This window comes from Panthera uncia, assembly GCF_023721935.1.
Source record: "Panthera uncia isolate 11264 chromosome E2 unlocalized genomic scaffold, Puncia_PCG_1.0 HiC_scaffold_19, whole genome shotgun sequence".
In the NCBI taxonomy this organism is placed as follows: Eukaryota; Metazoa; Chordata; class Mammalia; order Carnivora; family Felidae; genus Panthera; species Panthera uncia.
The window spans coordinates 8,476,408-8,493,526 of NW_026057588.1; the positions used below are offsets into that span (position 1 = coordinate 8,476,408).

The 17,119-nt window shown below is 65.3% G+C and overlaps 2 protein-coding genes across 2 annotated transcripts in view; one reads left to right on the forward strand and one right to left on the reverse strand.

The window, feature by feature from the left end:
- SULT2B1 (sulfotransferase family 2B member 1) overlaps window positions 1–1,659 on the reverse strand; it is a 64,497-nt gene extending 62,838 nt beyond the window's left edge. The window contains exons 1-2 of the mRNA XM_049622303.1: window positions 1,603–1,659; window positions 527–638 (exon numbers count right to left, since the gene is read on the reverse strand). Coding sequence (XP_049478260.1) covers window positions 527–638; window positions 1,603–1,659 — 169 coding nt within the window. The remainder of the gene's footprint in view (window positions 1–526; window positions 639–1,602) is intronic.
- A 749-nt stretch (window positions 1,660–2,408) lies between these two features.
- LMTK3 (lemur tyrosine kinase 3) overlaps window positions 2,409–17,119 on the forward strand; it is a 17,876-nt gene continuing 3,165 nt past the window's right edge. Inside the window, 18 exon segments of the mRNA XM_049621534.1 lie at window positions 2,409–2,484; window positions 3,400–3,533; window positions 3,791–3,941; window positions 4,460–4,536; window positions 5,010–5,128; window positions 7,459–7,546; window positions 7,886–8,034; window positions 9,091–9,175; window positions 9,261–9,382; window positions 9,535–9,684; window positions 9,967–10,327; window positions 10,329–10,997; window positions 11,000–11,257; window positions 11,259–12,119; window positions 12,121–12,493; window positions 15,144–15,559; window positions 16,826–16,855; window positions 16,857–16,962. Coding sequence (XP_049477491.1) covers window positions 2,409–2,484; window positions 3,400–3,533; window positions 3,791–3,941; window positions 4,460–4,536; window positions 5,010–5,128; window positions 7,459–7,546; window positions 7,886–8,034; window positions 9,091–9,175; window positions 9,261–9,382; window positions 9,535–9,684; window positions 9,967–10,327; window positions 10,329–10,997; window positions 11,000–11,257; window positions 11,259–12,119; window positions 12,121–12,493; window positions 15,144–15,559; window positions 16,826–16,855; window positions 16,857–16,962 — 4,225 coding nt within the window.

Below are 17,119 nucleotides of genomic sequence, written 5' to 3' on the forward strand. Positions count from 1 at the left end.
CGGGGCCCTCTAACCCCCACGCCTCCTCGCGCGATGAACGTGCCTCAGTTTCCCCAGGGAGACAACCCCGCCCCCGGCCTCCCGAGAGGCAGCTTCTCTCCCCCCCCACCCCCTCCCCCAATCCCGGGCCCCTGATGGGGAGGGCTGTGCGCGGTGGGGTTCGTGAGCCGCCAGTCCCTGCTGCGCCCCTGGGGGGGTCTTGGGTCCCCGCTGGGAGGGGGGGGGGTCGGGGACGGGGCGGGCGCGCAGGGGAGGGGGTGTCTGGGTCGCCTCCGCGGTGCGCTGCGAGGCTGCGTCTGGGCTGCGCAGCTCCCGTCCGGCCTCACGCGGGAGGGACGCGTCGCAGGTGCTCCCGGACGGCGGGGACGTCCGCGCGCGGGGTGGGAGTCCGTGCTTCCGGGGTGTCTGCAGCTCGGGGGGGGGGGGAGGGGCTGTGGGGTGGGGTGTGAGCCCCCCGACGACCCCTTGGCCTGGCACACGATGTGTGCGTCCTTGTCTGTTTTGGCTGCGGACCGAGTTCCAGTACCCAACTCGGCCACTTCCCGGCTGGGCGCCTTGGGGCTAGGGGACCGCACCTCGCTTGGCCTCAGTTTCCGCATCTGTACGATGGGGACGATAAAAGCACCCGTCTCAGAGGGCTGGCGTTGAGGATGAAAACGTCATACGTGTAAAGCGCCGAGAACAGTGCCTGGCGCAGCGTAAACACTCAGACGAATACATAAATGAAACAAAACTCTGATTATGTGTCCTTGGTGCGAGGCAAGTGTCTCTGGTTACGTGATGGCTGCGTAACCTCACAGGAGACGTGGGTATCTGTGAGGTGCGCGTCTGTGTATATGTAAGCGCATGTCTGCATCTTGGTACGTGTTATGCGTCCGTGTGTGTGTGTGTGTGTGTTTATGTGTGTGCTGTGTGGACAGGACGGGGTAAGGTGTCCTTGTAACCTTATGTGAAACACAGTGTGTATATGTGTGATGAGTCTGTCCGCGCGTTCAGGGAGGCGACGTATCCTTGAGTCCGTGTATTTCATGTGTGCCCACGTTGTGTGTCCGTGCGGTTATGCAGAAAGTGTGTGTGACTGAGCACGTTGGGCTATGATACGCGTCCGGAGGCGTCAGCGAATGATGGACCGGACTTGCGTGGCTTTGTATACCTGTGTGATGCTTTGGATGTGTTGTGTCTCCAGCCGTGTACGAGTGGCGACTGTCGGCGTGTTTCGGGGTGTGTGCCACGTGGGTCTGTGTGAGAGCTGTGTGTCCCTTTCGTGTAGCTGTGAGGATGTGTGTGGTGTGCGTTTTTGTGCCTGGGACACACATGTCCCTCCGCGCACCTGCTGCGTGTCTGTGCGTATTCGCGCGTGTGATACGTCCATCCATGTTAGCGTGCGGCATCTGTGTGTCCACGGGTCTCTGGGAGAGTGATGTCTGTGTGTGTGTGTGTGTGTGTGTGTGCGTGAGAGATGTGCGTGGCTGTGTGTCTGTGTGCGTGACGCCGGTGTCTACGGGTGTTCTTTGTTGCCCGTTTGTGGGACGTCTGTGTGTTGTGGCCGTGTGCCCCGGCATGTCACCGTGGCGTCCGCGTGGATCTTTGTCTGTGGCGTACTTGGTGGCGCGTGCGGGTCTTGGCGATGCCCTGCTGTTCCCGTGTGGCAGGGCGCATCTGTGCCGGGGGCCGGCCTGCCTGTGCCTTCCCCGTGCAGCCCGTCGTCCCTGCGTCTTTGTGTGTGACGTGTACGTGTCCCCGTCTGCCGATGGCTGTCCACCTTTGTATGGGATGTGCTTGTCTAGGAGGGTCTCTGCGACGAGTGGCAGGCATGTGTGGGCTGCGTGTACCTGCCTGACAGCTGCATCTTGGCGTGGAGCACACGTGTCCGTGCTGGTGGCGGTCCCGGCGGTGTCCCGGCCAGGCACTGTGGGCCCTGCGCCCCCCCGCAAGGGTCTGCTGGTCCCTGTCTGTCCCTCCTCCTCCCCTCCCTCCTGGCAGCCAATGCAACTGGGGAGCCAGTTGCCATGACGACGCTCCATCCTCCCTCCAACCTCCCTCCTCCCACCCTTCCTCTGACAGGCTCTCTGCTCCCCCAATCCTGGCTGCCCTCGGGGGCGGGGCCCTCATTCTCCCCCCCCCCAATCCTACCCTCTCCCCCCCCCCCACCCCAGCAACCCCGGCTCCCCAGCTCCTCTCCTCTGTCCGCCTCTCCATCCCTTCATCTGTCTGTCCCTTCAAAGAGGGGGAGGGGGGTACCTGAGCCAGTAAGCAGCCCCTCCCTCCCCCTGTCCTGCGTCTCCTGCCCCTCTCCTGGGCCGGGGGGAGGCCAGGGTCGCGCGGGTCCCCATGGCTGGGGGCTGAGGGCCCGCCCCCCCCTCCTCCCCAGCCGCCACCACCTCCACCTCCCTTCCATCCTCGACAAGATGCCTGCCCCCGGCGCCCTCATCCTCCTCGCGGCCGTCTCCGCCTCCGGCTGCCTGGCGTCCCCGGCCCACCCCGGTGAGTCTGTCTGGCCATCCGGCTGTCCGGCGGCCCCCACCCCCACCCCGGCCTGCCCGGGGGGAGGGGGGGGTGGTGGTCTGTCCGCGGCGCTCCGGCTCCGTCACCTGCCTGCGCGTCTCCCCGCAGCCGAGCCGGGGCCTGGGGAGCCGCGGGGACGGTGCGTCCGTCAGCAGGGCCTGTGGGAGGAAGGCTGGGGGCTGGGTGGGGAGGGGGTCCGTTTGGGCAACATGTGTGTGTGCAGGTGTGTGCCGGGAGCCGGGGAGGACGGGGCCGCTGGGGAGAATTGGGGGCAGCGGGGAGGCATTTCTAAGGGGGACACGGCATAGGAGGCTGGCTCTAGCTTTGGGGGAGACCCAGGGCTGGCGGGGTTCCCTCCTCAGGGGCTTGGGCTGGGGGCAGAGGACATGTGTGCGCTCCGCGAGTGCCTGGAAGAGACAGGCCTCAACGCCCGGAACTGGGGGGTTCCAGCGTGGGACAAGAATCTTCTCCCAGCCTGCAGCTGGGGGCTCATCTTCTTGCCCAAATAGGGGGGTAACGGGACTGGAGCGTATTTTAAATTCTGAGCGCTCCAGACTCCACTGTTAGACGTCTTTCCCTCAGTCCTCACTGGAATTCATCCAAGCCTGCGGTGAGGTGATTGGGGCGGCGGGGCGGGGGGGTGGGGGGGTCCCAGCTTGGGGCTAGAGGAGGGACCCCACCCCCAACCCAACCACCTGAGAAGGCCTCAAACTACAACTCCCACAATGCCCCGGGCCATCCGGCTCCTCTGCCAAGGAGCCCCTGGTTGCGGAGCATTATGGGAGTTGTAGTCAATGCTGGCCAGGCTGGAGGGAGGGGGGGGGGGGGCTGGTGCGTGGAGGCTGGGAGCTTGGGGCTTGAAGCCGGGACCCCAGCCCAGCCCTGTGCCCACAGATGGATTCGCCCTGGGCCGGGCCCCTCTGGCTCCTCCCTACGCCGTGGTCCTCATTTCCTGCTCCGGCTTGCTGGCCTTCATCTTCCTCCTCCTCACCTGTCTGTGTTGCAAACGGGGTGATGTCGGCTTCAAGGTGAGGTGCATGCGGGGGATTCACGTGGGCAGGAAGACCCCAGCGAGGCCTTGTCCCCCCCAGGCCCGGTCGTTGGTGGGGGGAGAGGGGCAGTAAGTCCGGGAGCACCTTCTGGCCTGGAGTTATGGCAAGATCCGGAGCCTTGGGAAGAAAATCGGGGGACAGCTCTAAGAAAGATGGGAAGGCATCCTGACCAGAAGGACGATGGCGTGTCTCAGCCCCGTGTTCTCCCCACCCCTCACCTCTCCGGGCCCCAGGAGTTTGAGAACCCTGAAGGGGAGGACTGCTCGGGGGAGTACACTCCGCCGGCGGAGGAGACCTCCTCCTCACAGTCGCTGCCTGATGTCTACATTCTCCCGCTGGCTGAGGTCTCCCTGCCGATGCCTGCCCCGCAGCCTTCACACTCAGGTACTCTCCGCTCTCCACACCTTGACTAGGGTCCCGTGGTCCCAGGGGACAGGGTGGAAAGCCCTGAGGGTCTCCCCTCAGGGGCCAGGGAGCTGAGGTCCCAGGCAGCCAAGGGGAAAGGCAGAGGTGGGAGCCGCAGGATCTTGGAAGCAGCCTCCAGGGAGTCAGAGATCATCTTGGTGGAAGCCATCGATTAACCCCAAGCCGGATGTGGGGAATCTTGTGGGGCCATCGCCGGTGAGGTCAGCCTAGATCTCAGTCTCAGAGGCAGCCAACGGCAGGCTGAAGCCATGTCATAGGATCTTGAAGCGCCAAGGGGAAGGATTGATTGGATGCTGGGAGCTCGTGGGCAGCCAATGGGGAGGCTGAGCTCCCAACAAGGAATGTTGGGGCAGCCAATGAAAAGAGATTGGTATCTACTTTGACCTCGGTCCACACTGAGTTGGGGGAGGGGTGTCAGTGGCACTTAGGAGGGGAGAGAGACTAAGGGGGGCTCCCCTTTTTGCACCCCCCCCCAGACATGACCACCCCCCTGGGCCTTAGCCGCCAGCACCTCAGCTACTTACAAGAGATTGGGAGTGGCTGGTTTGGGAAGGTGAGTGGGGCTGGGGGTGGGAGGCCAGGGGGGCGTCCGTACAATTAAGGGCTGTGCTCCTGTTCTGTGTCCATTCCCCCTGCTCCCACCACTTGTCATCTGTCCCCTGCCCCTCAGCCCACCCAGTGCCCTCCCCTCTGTCCGCCTCTCACCTGCTCCCACCTACCCCATCGCCCCCACATCTGTCAGTCGGCGCCTCCCTCCTCACTCCATTGACCACTCTGCCTCGCCACCTGGCTCTCCACGCGTCCGTCTGTCCATCTTCCCATCCGTCCCTGCATCCATCGGACTCTGGGCCCGTGAGTCTCTCACCCTGCGTCTGACGGGGGACACGGGTGGTGGGATCTGAGGGGAGAGGCTGGAACGGACGTGGGGGCAGGGGGACACTTGGAGCCATGCACTGGGCTGGAGGCGGCCCTGGGGACGGGGCTGGGGAAGCTGCAGGCACTGACCCCCGGGTCCCCCTTGACCAGGTGATCCTGGGAGAGATTTTCTCGGACTACACCCCGGCCCAGGTGGTGGTGAAGGAGCTCCGAGCCAGCGCGGGGCCCCTGGAGCAGCGCAAGTTCATCTCGGAAGCACAGCCATACAGGTATTGGGGGCTTTTCAGGGGACTTGGGCCTGGGAGGCCCACAGATATGGGTCTGGTAGCGTTTGGGAGGGGGCGGAGTATGGCTCGGGGTCAAACCTGGCTCGAATCCCGGATGTACTTCTTCCTGGCTGTGCGACTTGCCGGACAGAATCGCCCTCTCTGAGCCTCAGTATCTTCATCCAGAAAGTGAGTCCAGGAAGCCCACACATTCTCAGGGGGGCCTTGAGGAGCTCTGTTGCGCCACCCCCCACCCCTGCTGTATGGTTAGGTCTGGAAAGGCAGGACGCTGTCTCACCCGCCCTTGCTTGGTCTCCCCTCCACTCTAAGGGCTTCTAGAAAAGAACTAGATAAACATTTGCTACATAAATGCCTTGCGAGGGAGCAGTTGCCCTGTCATGGGAAGGATATGTATACAGAGGCCCTTCATCAGACAGTTGGAAAAGCGGGGTGTACCCTGAGAGATTCAGACACTGGACTTTATCACCTTCATGTTCTAAACCTCTCATGGCTCCCTATTGCCTGCAGGACAAAGTCCCACTCCTCTGTACAGCCCACAGGCCTTGCAAGGCCTGCCCCTGTCCCCTTCCAGCCCCTGGCCCCCCTTGCCCCAGCCGCCCTGACCCCTCTTACTGATCCTTTCCCATATCAGTCTCTTTGCTGCCTCAGGACCTTTGTCTTTGCTGTTCCCTCTGTCTAGAATATCATTCCTGGCTCACCCACCCACAGCCCCAGATGGTGGGTTCTTTTCCCGTCCTCAGGTCTCTGGTCAGAAAGACCTTCCCTCTCACACACACACACACACACACACACACTCCCACATCAGGAGCCCCCCCCCCCCCCAATGCTCCCTCACGTTGATTCATGCGTTTCCTTCATAACACGTATCCTAGTTTGTCATTGGTTTCTTCCATTTGCTTGCTTGTGTGGCTGCCTCTCCCCAGACCCATGCTGGCAACCACTAGCCACATATGGCTGTTTACATTTATCTTAAATAAAATGAAATCAAGTTAAAAACTCATTTCCTCAGCTACACTCGCCACACATCTCCAAGGGCTCCGTAGCCACACGTGGCCAGGGGCTCCCCTGTTGGGCAGCTCGGATCTAGAACCTTCCCGCCTTCACGGAAGGTTCAGTTGGCGAGGGCAGGGCAACACGGGGACAGCTCCGGGGTCCATCGGCCCTTTGTAGACGTTGGCGGAGGGAGCCAGAGTCCTGAGATCAAATCCCAGCTCAGCCACCGTTACTAGCTGTGGGACCCTGTGTGAGTCGCTTCCCTCTCTGGGCCTCCATTTCCTCCTGGATTAGATGGGAAAAATTATCCTGCCCAGCAGGGTTCCGGGGGTGGGGGTGGGGGGGGGGTGGATTTGATCGCAGAAGTGGCCCGCCTTGGCCCGGATTAGCCCATCTACGCGTCCGTCAACATCCGCCATCCTGAACCTTCCATTCAGGCCTCCAGCCGTTTTTCAAGTCCCCGGCACGGGCTCTCTATGAACACGTTTGTCTCCCGATTCCCCTCCAGACCCCCGTGGGAAAATAACCCAGCACACACCTACCCGGAGCCAGGCCCTGGGCTGCAAGCCCGGAATGTTTTAATCTCCCTGCGGACCACCCCCCTCCCCACCCCCCCCGGCCCCCGCCCCGGCCGAGTAGCGGGGTCAAACCCTTCACTGCGCACCTTGTTACGCAGCCCCTGTCTAGGCACTGGGGACACGGCCACGTGAACAAAAAGCCCCCAAGTGTCTTGTCCTAGTGGAGCGCACCCCCTAGTGGAGGAGAGAGGCAATTAACAAAGGAAGAAAGAAATTTTCAGAAGAAAATGTCAGAGGCTGACGAGTGCCACCAGGAAAGAAGGCAGCGCGTGACAAGAGAGGGGGGCTATGGATGATCACGGGAAAGGGGGTGATCTAGTCAGTCTAGGAGGACTCAGTCCCGCAAGCCTTGGGGGAAGCATGTTCCGGGCAGAGGGAAGAGCCCGTTGCAAAGGTGGTGAGGCCCGATCGAGATCAAACCAGAGAAGGGACTGGGGGAAGGGGCTGGGGGGCGGGGGGGGGGTAAGGTGAAGAGGAAGGAGGGCCGGGAGGCACCTGGGGGTCTGGCCTGGGAACTGGGGGGATAGTGGAGCAGCCCTGAGATGGGCCCCTGGGGAAGGAGGGTGCGTGCGGAGGGGGGTGTGAGTGTGGGTGTGTGGCCGGAGACCCGAGGTGAAGCAGCCGAGACCAAAGAGGTCGAAGCAACGTGTTGGTTCAGGGGAGGCTGGGGTGGGACAGAGGTCGGCGGTGGGCGGGAAGGGGCTGTTTCCTGACCCTGCCCCCTCCCCGCCCTGGCCCCAGGAGCCTGCAGCACCCCAACGTCCTCCAGTGCCTGGGCGTCTGTGTGGAGACACTGCCCTTTCTGCTGATCATGGAGTTCTGTCAACTGGTGAGGGTCTGCGGAGGGTGGGCAGAGGGGAGGCGGGGGGGTCTGGACGGGCTGGGGGCTGCGAGCCAGCCTAGGGTCCTAGGAATCTTTCCCAATAACATGTGTGGCTTGAAGGCTTACTGTAGACGAGCACTCCCTCAGACGGCCTGCGGCCAACTAGCATGCGAGCTGGGTTCTGTGGTTAGGCCCTCTTAAGTAGCGGGGGAAACTGAGGCTCAGAGGGGCCGCCCACTGAGTGCAGAGGTCGCCCCCCTCCTCGTCTCGAATCGGCTGGATGTGTGGGGGTCCTGGAAGGGGGTGGTGGTGGTGGTACTGACTCCACCCTCCCCTTCCTCCCAGGGGGACCTGAAGCGTTACCTCCGGGCCCAGCGGCCCCCTGAGGGCCTGTCCCCCGAGCTGCCCCCACGGGACCTGCGGACACTGCAGAGGATGGGCCTGGAGATCGCCCGCGGGCTGGCACATCTCCACTCCCACAACTACGTGCACAGGTGGCTGCCGGGGAGGGGAGCCGCGGGGAAGAGTGTGTAGGGGTACTATTTAGGGGAAGGAGGGGACGCTATGGGGGGGGGGGGGAGGGCCACAGCGAAGGGGCTCAACGACCGGAGAAAGCGTGGTGGGGTCGGGAGGGGAGGAGCCACGGAGGGGCACGGTGAGGTCGGAGGTCAGTAGGCAGTTGCGCAGGGCCAGGTCGCTGGGGGCGGGGCCGGGACGGGAGGTGAGAAGGGGAGAGCGCCTGGGCCAGACCGTCCGCCTCGCCCACACTCCGCCCCCTTTCCAGGCTCCGCCCCCTGCCGCTTTTCCTTCCACCTGTTCGCCTGATTCCGCCTCCTCCTCAGGCCCCCTCCCCTCCTGACTCCTCCTTCTCCTCTAGGACTCCTCCCCTCTCCTGACTCCTCCTCCTCTCCTCTATGACTCCTCCCCTCCCCTCCTCTCACCCCTCCCCTCCATGGCTCCTCCCCCTGGCCTCTATGGTCCCGCCCCTCTCCTGACTCCTCCCCTCCGTAGCTCCTCCCCTCCCGACCCCACCACGCTTTCTCCGGTCGTTGAGCCCCTTCGCTGTGGCCCTCCCTCCCACCCCCATAGCGTCCCCTCCTTCCCCTAAATAGTACCCCTACACACTCTTCCCCGCGGCTCCCCTCCCCGGCAGCCACCTGTGCACGTAGTTGTGGGAGTGGAGATGTGCCAGCCCGCGGGCGATCTCCAGGCCCATCCTCTGCAGTGTCCGCAGGTCCCGTGGGGGCAGCTCGGGGGACAGGCCCTCAGGGGGCCGCTGGGCCCGGAGGTAACGCTTCAGGTCCCCCTGGGAGGAAGGGGAGGGTGGAGTCATAGAGGAGAGGAGGAGGAGTCAGGAGAGGGGAGGAGTCCTAGAGGAGAAGGAGGAGTCAGGAGGGGAGGGGGCCTGAGGAGGAGGCGGAATCAGGCGAACAGGTGGAAGGAAAAGCGGCAGGGGGCGGAGCCTGGAAAGGGGGCGGAGTGTGGGCGAGGCGGACGGTCTGGCCCAGGCGCTCTCCCCTTCTCACCTCCCGTCCCGGCCCCGCCCCCAGCGACCTGGCCCTGCGCAACTGCCTACTGACCTCCGACCTCACCGTGCGCATCGGAGACTACGGGCTAGCCCACAGCAACTACAAGGTGCGGGCTGCCCTCCATCGGGGCGGGGGGCGGGGGGCGCGCCCCCCTCCCCCACGCCTGACCCCGCTCCGGCCCGCCCCCCCAGGAGGACTACTACCTGACCCCCGAGCGCCTGTGGATCCCGCTGCGCTGGGCGGCGCCCGAGCTCCTTGGGGAGCTGCACGGGACCTTCATGGTGGTGGACCAGAGCCGCGAGAGCAACATCTGGTGAGGGGGCCCCGGGCCGCGCGGAGCCGAGGGCGGCAGGGAGGGTGGGAGGGTCACGGGGGGGGGGGGGCTACGGCTGTGGAACCCCCCCTCCCCCCGCCAGGCGGCGCTGGGCAGGGCTCTGACCTCCCTCTGCCCTCGGCTCCCCGCAGGTCCCTGGGGGTGACCCTGTGGGAGCTCTTCGAGTTTGGGGCCCAGCCCTACCGCCACCTGTCAGACGAGGAGGTCCTCGCCTTCGTGGTCCGCCAGCAGCACGTCAAGCTGGCCCGGCCCAGGCTCAAGCTGCCCTATGGGGACTACTGGTGAGGGCAGGGCCTGACCCCGGGCCCATGCCCCCCCATCCCCCCCCCCCTCCCATGTCCCGGAGCCCCTCACCTCCGTGCACACCGCCCACGGTCTCACTCGTGACTCGCTACATACACCCCCACCCGAGGAGCGGGGACACCCCCACACCTTTTGCCAGCATCTGCTGCTTGGAGGGGGTGAAACTGAGGCGGGCAGGGGCTGAGCTGGTGCTCGAAGCCTAGTTTCTCCACTCCTGTTTGCTTGGCTCCGATTCCAGGACCCACGGCCCAAACAGGAAGGCCGCCTATCACTTTCTCACATCCCCTGCTGTCTCCTCTTCTAGTTCTCTGTCCCCCCTGGTCGCACCCCCATCTTATCACACACACAGGCACACACCCCCCCCCCCGGCCCCCGCCCCCCCCACCCCCACCCCGGGACGGTCCCTTCCCTTGGCCCTGGCCCCCGCAGCACAGCGCGCCCCGCCCGGGGACCCTCTCCTCACCGTTCCCCCTTCTGGATGGCTTCCCTGGGGCCGACCCCGACGACGTGCTCACGGTCACCGAGAGCAGCCGTGGCCTCAACCTCGAATGCCTGTGGGAGAAGGCGCGGCGGGGGGCCGGCCGGGGAGGGGGGGCGCCGCCCTGGCAGCCGGCGTCCGCGCCCCCCGGCGCCCCATGCCAACCCCTCCAACCCTTTCTACGAGGCGCTGTCCGCGCCCAGCGTGCTGCCCGTCATCAGCGCCCGCAGCCCCTCTGTGAGCAGCGAGTACTATATTCGCCTGGAGGAGCACGGCTCCCCCCCAGAGCCCCTCTTCCCCAGCGACTGGGACCCCCTGGACCCAGGGGTGCCTGCCCCCCAGGCCTCCCAGGCCCCTTCCGAGGTCCCCCAGCTGGTGTCCGAGACCTGGGCTTCGCCCCTCTTCCCTGCAGCTCGGCCCTTCCCGGCCCAGCCCTCAGCATCAGGCAGCTTCCTCCTGAGCGGCTGGGACCCCGAGGGCCGAGGCGCCGGGGAGACCCTGGCGGGAGACCCTGCCGAGGTGCTGGGGGAGCGGGGTACCGCCCCGTGGGCAGAAGAGGAGGAGGAGGAGGAGGAGGAGGAGGGCAGCTCCCCGGGGGAGGACAGCAGCAGCCTTGGGGGTGGTCCCAGCCGCCGGGGTCCCCTACCCTGTCCCCTGTGCAGCCGGGAGGGGGCCTGCTCCTGCCTGCCTCTGGAGCGGGGGGACGCCGTGGCTGGCTGGGGGGGCCACCCCGCTCTTGGCTGCCCCCATCCCCCAGAGGACGACTCGTCCCTGCGGGCAGAGCGGGGCTCCCTAGCCGACTTGCCCCTGGCCCCCCCCCCCCCCCGCCCCCCCCCGAGTTTCTGGACCCCCTCATGGGGGCGGCGGCGCCCCAGTACCCCGGGCGGGGGCCACCTCCCGCCCCCCCCCCCCCGCCGCCGCCTCCCCGGGCCCCCGCGGACCCGGCCGTGTCCCCCGACCCTCCCTCGGCCGTGGCCAGTCCCGGCTCAGGCCTGTCGTCTCCGGGCCCCAAGCCGGGGGACAGCGGCTACGAGACCGAGACCCCTTTTTCCCCCGAGGGAGCCTTCCCAGGCGGGGGGGGCAGCCGAGGAGGAAGGGGTCCCTCGACCGCGGGCTCCCCCCGAGCCCCCCGACCCGGGAGCGCCCCGGCCACCCCCAGACCCGGGTCCCCTCCCGCTGCCGGGGACCCGGGAGAAGCCGACCTTCGTAGTTCAAGTGAGCACCGAGCAGCTGCTGATGTCCCTGCGGGAGGACGTGACAAGGAACCTCCTGGGGGAGAAGGGGGCAAACCCCCGCGAGACGGGACCCAGGAAGGTGGGGAGAGGTCCCGGGAACAGAGAGAAAGCCCCGGGCCCGAGCAGGGACCCCACAGTCCTGGGCAGCGGGAAGAAAGCCCCAAGCCCGACCGAGGACCCGAGCCTCCCCGTGAACGGGGTGACAGTGTCGGAGAACGGGGGCCAGAGAGCCCCAGGCATCGAGGAGAAGGTGGCGGAGAACGGGGCCCCAGGGACCCCCGAGAGAGAAGAGAAAGCGCTGGAGAAGGTGCTGGAGAATGGGGAGGTGACGCCACCAAGGAGGGAGGAGAGAGTGCTGGAGAATGGGGAGCTGAGGTCCCCCGAGAGAGAAGAGAAAGTGCTGGCGAATGGGGGCCTGACACCCCCAAAGATCGAGGAGAAGGTGTCAGAGAATGGGGGCCCGAGACTGCCCAGGAACACGGAGAGGCTGCCGGAGACTGGGCCTCGGAGAGCCCCAGGGCCCTGGGAGAAGGGGCCCGAGAGTGGGGTGTCAGCCCCAGAGACCTTGCTGGAGAGAGCCCCCGAGCCCGGCGCGGTGGCCTTGTCCCGGAACGGCGGGGCGACAGCCCCTGGCCCCACTGGCCCAGCCCCCAGGAGCGGGGTGCTGGAACCCGGGACCGAGAGGAGAGCCCCCGAGACTGGGGGGGGCACCGAGAGCCCCCGGGGTTGGGAGGCTGGACCTCGGGAGTGGGGGCCGAGCCCCAGTGGGCATGGGGACGGCCCCCGGCGGCGGCCTCGGAAGCGGCGCGGACGCAAAGGCCGGATGGGTAGACAGCACGAGGCCACCGCCGCCACCGCCGGAAGCACAGCCGAGGAGGCCGGAGCCAGCGCCCCAGAGAGCCAGGCCGGAGGTGGCCTCCGAGGGAGAGCCCGGGGTCCCAGACAGCAGGGCCGGCGGAGACACAGCACCCAGCACAGACGGGGACCCCCCCAAACCCGAGAGGAAGGGCCCCGAGATGCCACGACTGTTCTTGGACTTGGGACCTCCTCAGGGGAACAGCGAGCAGATCAAAGGTGAGGAGGCTGCTGGGAGCAGGGGAGCGAGGTTGGGGGCCGAGGCCCGGCTCCTTCCAAGACGTACAACGGAGCTGAGACCCTCAGGCTCCTGGGTGGCAGACAGGTCAGGCTGGCAATAATGGGAGGAGACCTCGGAGCCACGCCGCCCGGGCTCCAGTCCCTCTCTAGCCCTGTGGCCTTGGACAAACCACCTTCCTTCTCTGTGCCTCAGTTTCCCTGCCAAAAGTGGATGACGAGGATAGCGTCCACCTGGTAGGGCTGGGAGGCTTAACTGTTAGGACTTCTGAAGACGTTAGCTCAGCGCCAGTCCTAAGTTCCTCTGCTTTATTATTGCGATTCACTTAGACCCCGGGGTCTCAAGCTCAGATGCCCACGGGGGCCAGGCAGGAGGGGGGGGGGGGGGGGGAGTGGAAGGAGTCGTCTGGGAGAGGTGGGGTGGGAGCCAGGGGGGTCGAAAGGCGGCCCCTTCTCAGCTCCCCCTCGGGAACGCCCACCTGGTGTGGCCAAATCTGCCGCTTTTCCCTTTTAAACCAGAGCCCCGGGTGTTGTGATGGCCGAAACCAATTCCAGCGAAGCCCATCCTCGCGCTGGGTTGCCAGCGTGTGATTCCCGGGTTTAAACTTTCCACCAAGTGGAGGCATCTATCCTGGGTGCCGGGCCCTGAGCTGCCCAAAGCTGGGACCCGGGGAGCTTCACACTGTCTCCCCCACCCCAGGGGGAGCTGCCCTGTCTCCCCCACCCCACCATGCTACTGGTGCCCGGAAAGCAATAGACGTGCCTTTTCTGGAAACGGAGTTGGGGTAGGGACGCAGAAAATGCTTGGTCACCGAGGGGGACTGATTTAAGAGAAAGATAAACCGCCCCTGTTTAGATATGAACAAAGGGACTGTGGTTCCACCGGGATCACCCGCAGGACTGATCTCCTTAAATAGCGCTGTGAAGGTTATACATGATGGGATCCTGTGGCAATCTCACGGCCACACTTGGGGATAAGGTTATCATCTGTTTACCAGAGGAGGCTGCTTCCTGTTTATCGGGAGAGAAAGGTCAGGGAAGGAGCTGGGCACGGAACTTTGCCTTCCTCGAAGCCCGCGGTATTAGAATGACACGACTTCCTTGAGATTGTTGTGGGCAATTTGCAACCAGCTGTGGCAGGAAAGACCCCCCCCCTCCCCCCCCCCAGGCAGCATGAAAATGTCAGGAGCTGGGCACCTAAGACGCCTCAGAAGATCGGTGGGGGACGGTGTTGCTGGGTGGGAAGATGCTGGGAATAGCTTGCCTTTTTTTTTTTTTTTTTAAACTGCACGAACTCCTACTCATCCTTCAAGACCCCACTCAAATTTCCCCTTCCCTGGGAAGCCTTCCTGATTTCCAAAGGCTATCACCCTGTCCTTCCTGAGAGCTCCTTGAGAGCTCCCTCACAGCCCCCAACCCCATCGCCCTGAGATGGATGGTCAAGGAAGGCCTCAAGGAGGTGACTTTTGAGCAGATGTGAAGGAAGTAAGCTGGGTGGACATCTGGGGGAAGGGTGCTTCGGGTGGAGGGCACTGAGATGGGCACTGACTTGGCATGCTCGGGGAACAGCAAAAGGCCAGTGAAGCCGAATGGAGGGCACGGAGGGTGGAGAGTGACCCGATTCACGTCCAGTCTTTGTCCCTGCTCTGCCCTGACCCTCCTCTCGTCCCCGCCACTGCCCGCACGGGGCCCGTCACATCATTTACTTCTGCATTAATGGACGAGTGGGTGGCCCCTGTTTATTTACCAGTGCGGAGACAGAGGCCCAGAGAGGTGAATCTGCTTGCCCTGGGGCACGCAGCAAGTGACCCGGGACCTGAAAAGTCCTTGCCTTCCAGCAGGCTGAGATCAGGGAGTCTTAGGGCAGGGCGAAAACCTGGAGATGGTTAGACAGCCCAATTTTTTGGTCTGGTACTTGAGGGCCAGAGAGGGAAAGTACCTTGGTCAACATCATGTAGCAGGGAACATTCATTCATTGATCCCACAGATATTGGCTGAGTACCTCTATATGCTTGGGGATGCAGCCAGAATGAGCCCAATTCAAGTCTCTGTTCTATGGCAAGGCGCACACGAATCACAACACCGCAGAAATAGTCACATGCTGAGATAATCTGCTCGGAAGGAGCGGTGCTTGGTGCTATGGAGTGCAGAGCCGACAGCCTTGCCTGACCTCCTGGGAGAGCTCTGAAGGCTTGAAAGCCCAGGCTGAGCTGGAGGAGGAATGGGACTTGAATTAGAAAAGGAAGGCAGGAGGAACAGCCTATGCAAAGGCTCAGAGGTGGGAGGAGTGGGGGGGGGGGGGGGACGTAGGGGGGGGGGTGGAGGCCGAGTCAGAATGAGGTGTGGACGGAGGAGCCCGGAGAGGGCAACAGGGCCAGGGCACTTGGGCCTGGTGGGAGGCGCAGCGAAGTTGGGGCTGTGTGATGTGAACACTGACTGGGGAGTCAAGGAGAGGGTTAACCCCTGGAGGAGGGCGTGGAGAAAGGCCCCAGAGCCGCAGCCTTTTGGTTCACAAGAGGGGAAACCGAGGCTCCTAGCGCGGCCCGAGATTGCCTGAGGATACACAGCTAGGCAGGAGGGCATGCCTCAGTTTTCCCGGGAGCAGCGGCTCACCGGGTCTCTCCCCTCGCAGCCAAGCTCTCGCGGCTCTCTCTGGCGCTGCCGCCGCTCACGCTCACGCCGTTCCCGGGGCCGGGCCCGCGGCGACCCCCGTGGGAGGGCGCGGACGCCGGGGCGGCTGGCGGGGAGGCCGGCGGGGCGGGGGCGCCGGGGCCGGCGGAGGAGGACGGGGAGGACGAGGACGAGGACGAGGAGGAGGACGAGGAGGCGGCGGCGGCGGGCGCGGCGGCGGGGCCGCGGGGCCCCGGGAGGGCGCGGGCAGCCCCGGTGCCCGTCGTGGTGAGCAGCGCCGACGCGGACGCGGCCCGCCCGTTGCGGGGGCTGCTCAAGTCTCCGCGCGGGGCCGACGAGCCCGAGGACAGCGAACTGGAGAGGAAGCGCAAGATGGTCTCCTTCCACGGGGACGTGACCGTCTACCTCTTCGACCAGGTGCGCGGCCCCGGGAAGGGCAGGGGCAGGGGGCGGGGCCGGGGCGGGGCCATCGGGTGAGGGCGGGGCTGGGGAGAGAGTGGCCCGGGGAACGGGGCTGGACTTGGATGACGGGGTAAGGCCTTGGGTGTGGAGACGGGGCGTGGGAATGGGGCGGAGCCCGGAGGATGGGCCCAGCCCAGGGCGGGGTTGAGGCCTGGAATGAGGGGGGCGGGGAGGCCTGTGATGGGGGGGAGGGGGGGGGGGGCGGGGGTGGGGGGGGGAGGGGTTGGAGAGTGAGAAGGGATCTAGAAGGAAGGCGGGGGAGATGCCTGGTGGTCAGGGCAGGGCCCGGAGAAGCTACAGGGAGAAGGCCTGGAAAGGGTTGGGGCGTGGTCTGGACGACGGGGGCGGAGCCAAGTGAAGTTTGGGTCTGGGGTGGTCCACCCGCGCGCTCTAGTGGTCGAGGCAAAGGGGCCGGCTCAGGATGAAGCGGGTTTTACCCACGAGGGGCGGGCCGTGGCGAGGCTGCAGGTAGGGCTTAGGAGAGGCGGCTTGCAGTGTTGAGATACTAAGCGCAGGAGGGGTGGGTTCAGAGACGGACGGGGCTAGAGAACCGGGGCGGGGCTTAGAGACGTGGCCTGAAAATTGTAAGGCTGGGAGGATATGGGAGAAAAGAAAAAAGAGCGGGATGGCGCTTATGGACTGGGGCCTAGATGGGTCTGGATGGGTCTGGGCGAGCCTGGAGCGGGGCACACCGGGCTGCGGTCCTGAGATGAGAGTCAGGAGCGTGGGCCTGGGCCTCAGAAGAGAAGGGCGGGGCTCGGAGGGCCGGAGCGGGGCCACTTCAGGCGGCGAGACTTAGAGGCTCGAGGGAGGGTAGGGGTGTGCAGGATACGGCAGGGGCTCGGAGCAAGGTCCCGAACTTGGACGCCTGTGGCCGAGATGTCGGAAGTAGTTAGGGGTCATGGAGACGAGGCAGCATTTATGGAGGCAATATTGGTTTAGGGGGCTCCCAGGGAATCATTGCGTTAAGGAGAGAATACCCGTGGTGGGGTGCTTAGCTGTGGGCGGGGGAGGAGCCTCCGGCCGGGGTGGGGTTAAGGCTGACCTGAGGCTTTGAAGGCAGAGTAGGGGCTCCAGCCACCTCCAGAGAGGGTGGGTGCGACTGTAAATTGGGACACCTGAAGCCCCAGAGATGTTAGCAGGCTTTGTTGCTCGTTGGGAATGCAGTGGGTGGGATGCGACGGTTCGCCCCCTCTCCCCTCCCCTAATCTACCTCCACAGGAGACGCCAACCAACGAGCTGAGCGTCCAGGGCCCCCCCCGAGGGGGACACGGACCCGTCAACGCCCCCAGCGCCCCCGACGCCTCCCCACCCCGCCACCCCCGGAGATGGGTTTCCCAGCAACGACAGCGGCTTTGGTGAGGGGCTGCGTGGGACCTGGAGTGGGCAGAGCAGGGGCGGGGCCTGGAAGGGGGCAGAGCTGGGGCGGGGCCTGGAGGCGGGACAGATCTGGGGCGGGGCCTGGAAGGCGGCAGAGCTGGGGCGGGGCCTGGAGGCGGGGCAGACCTGGGGCGG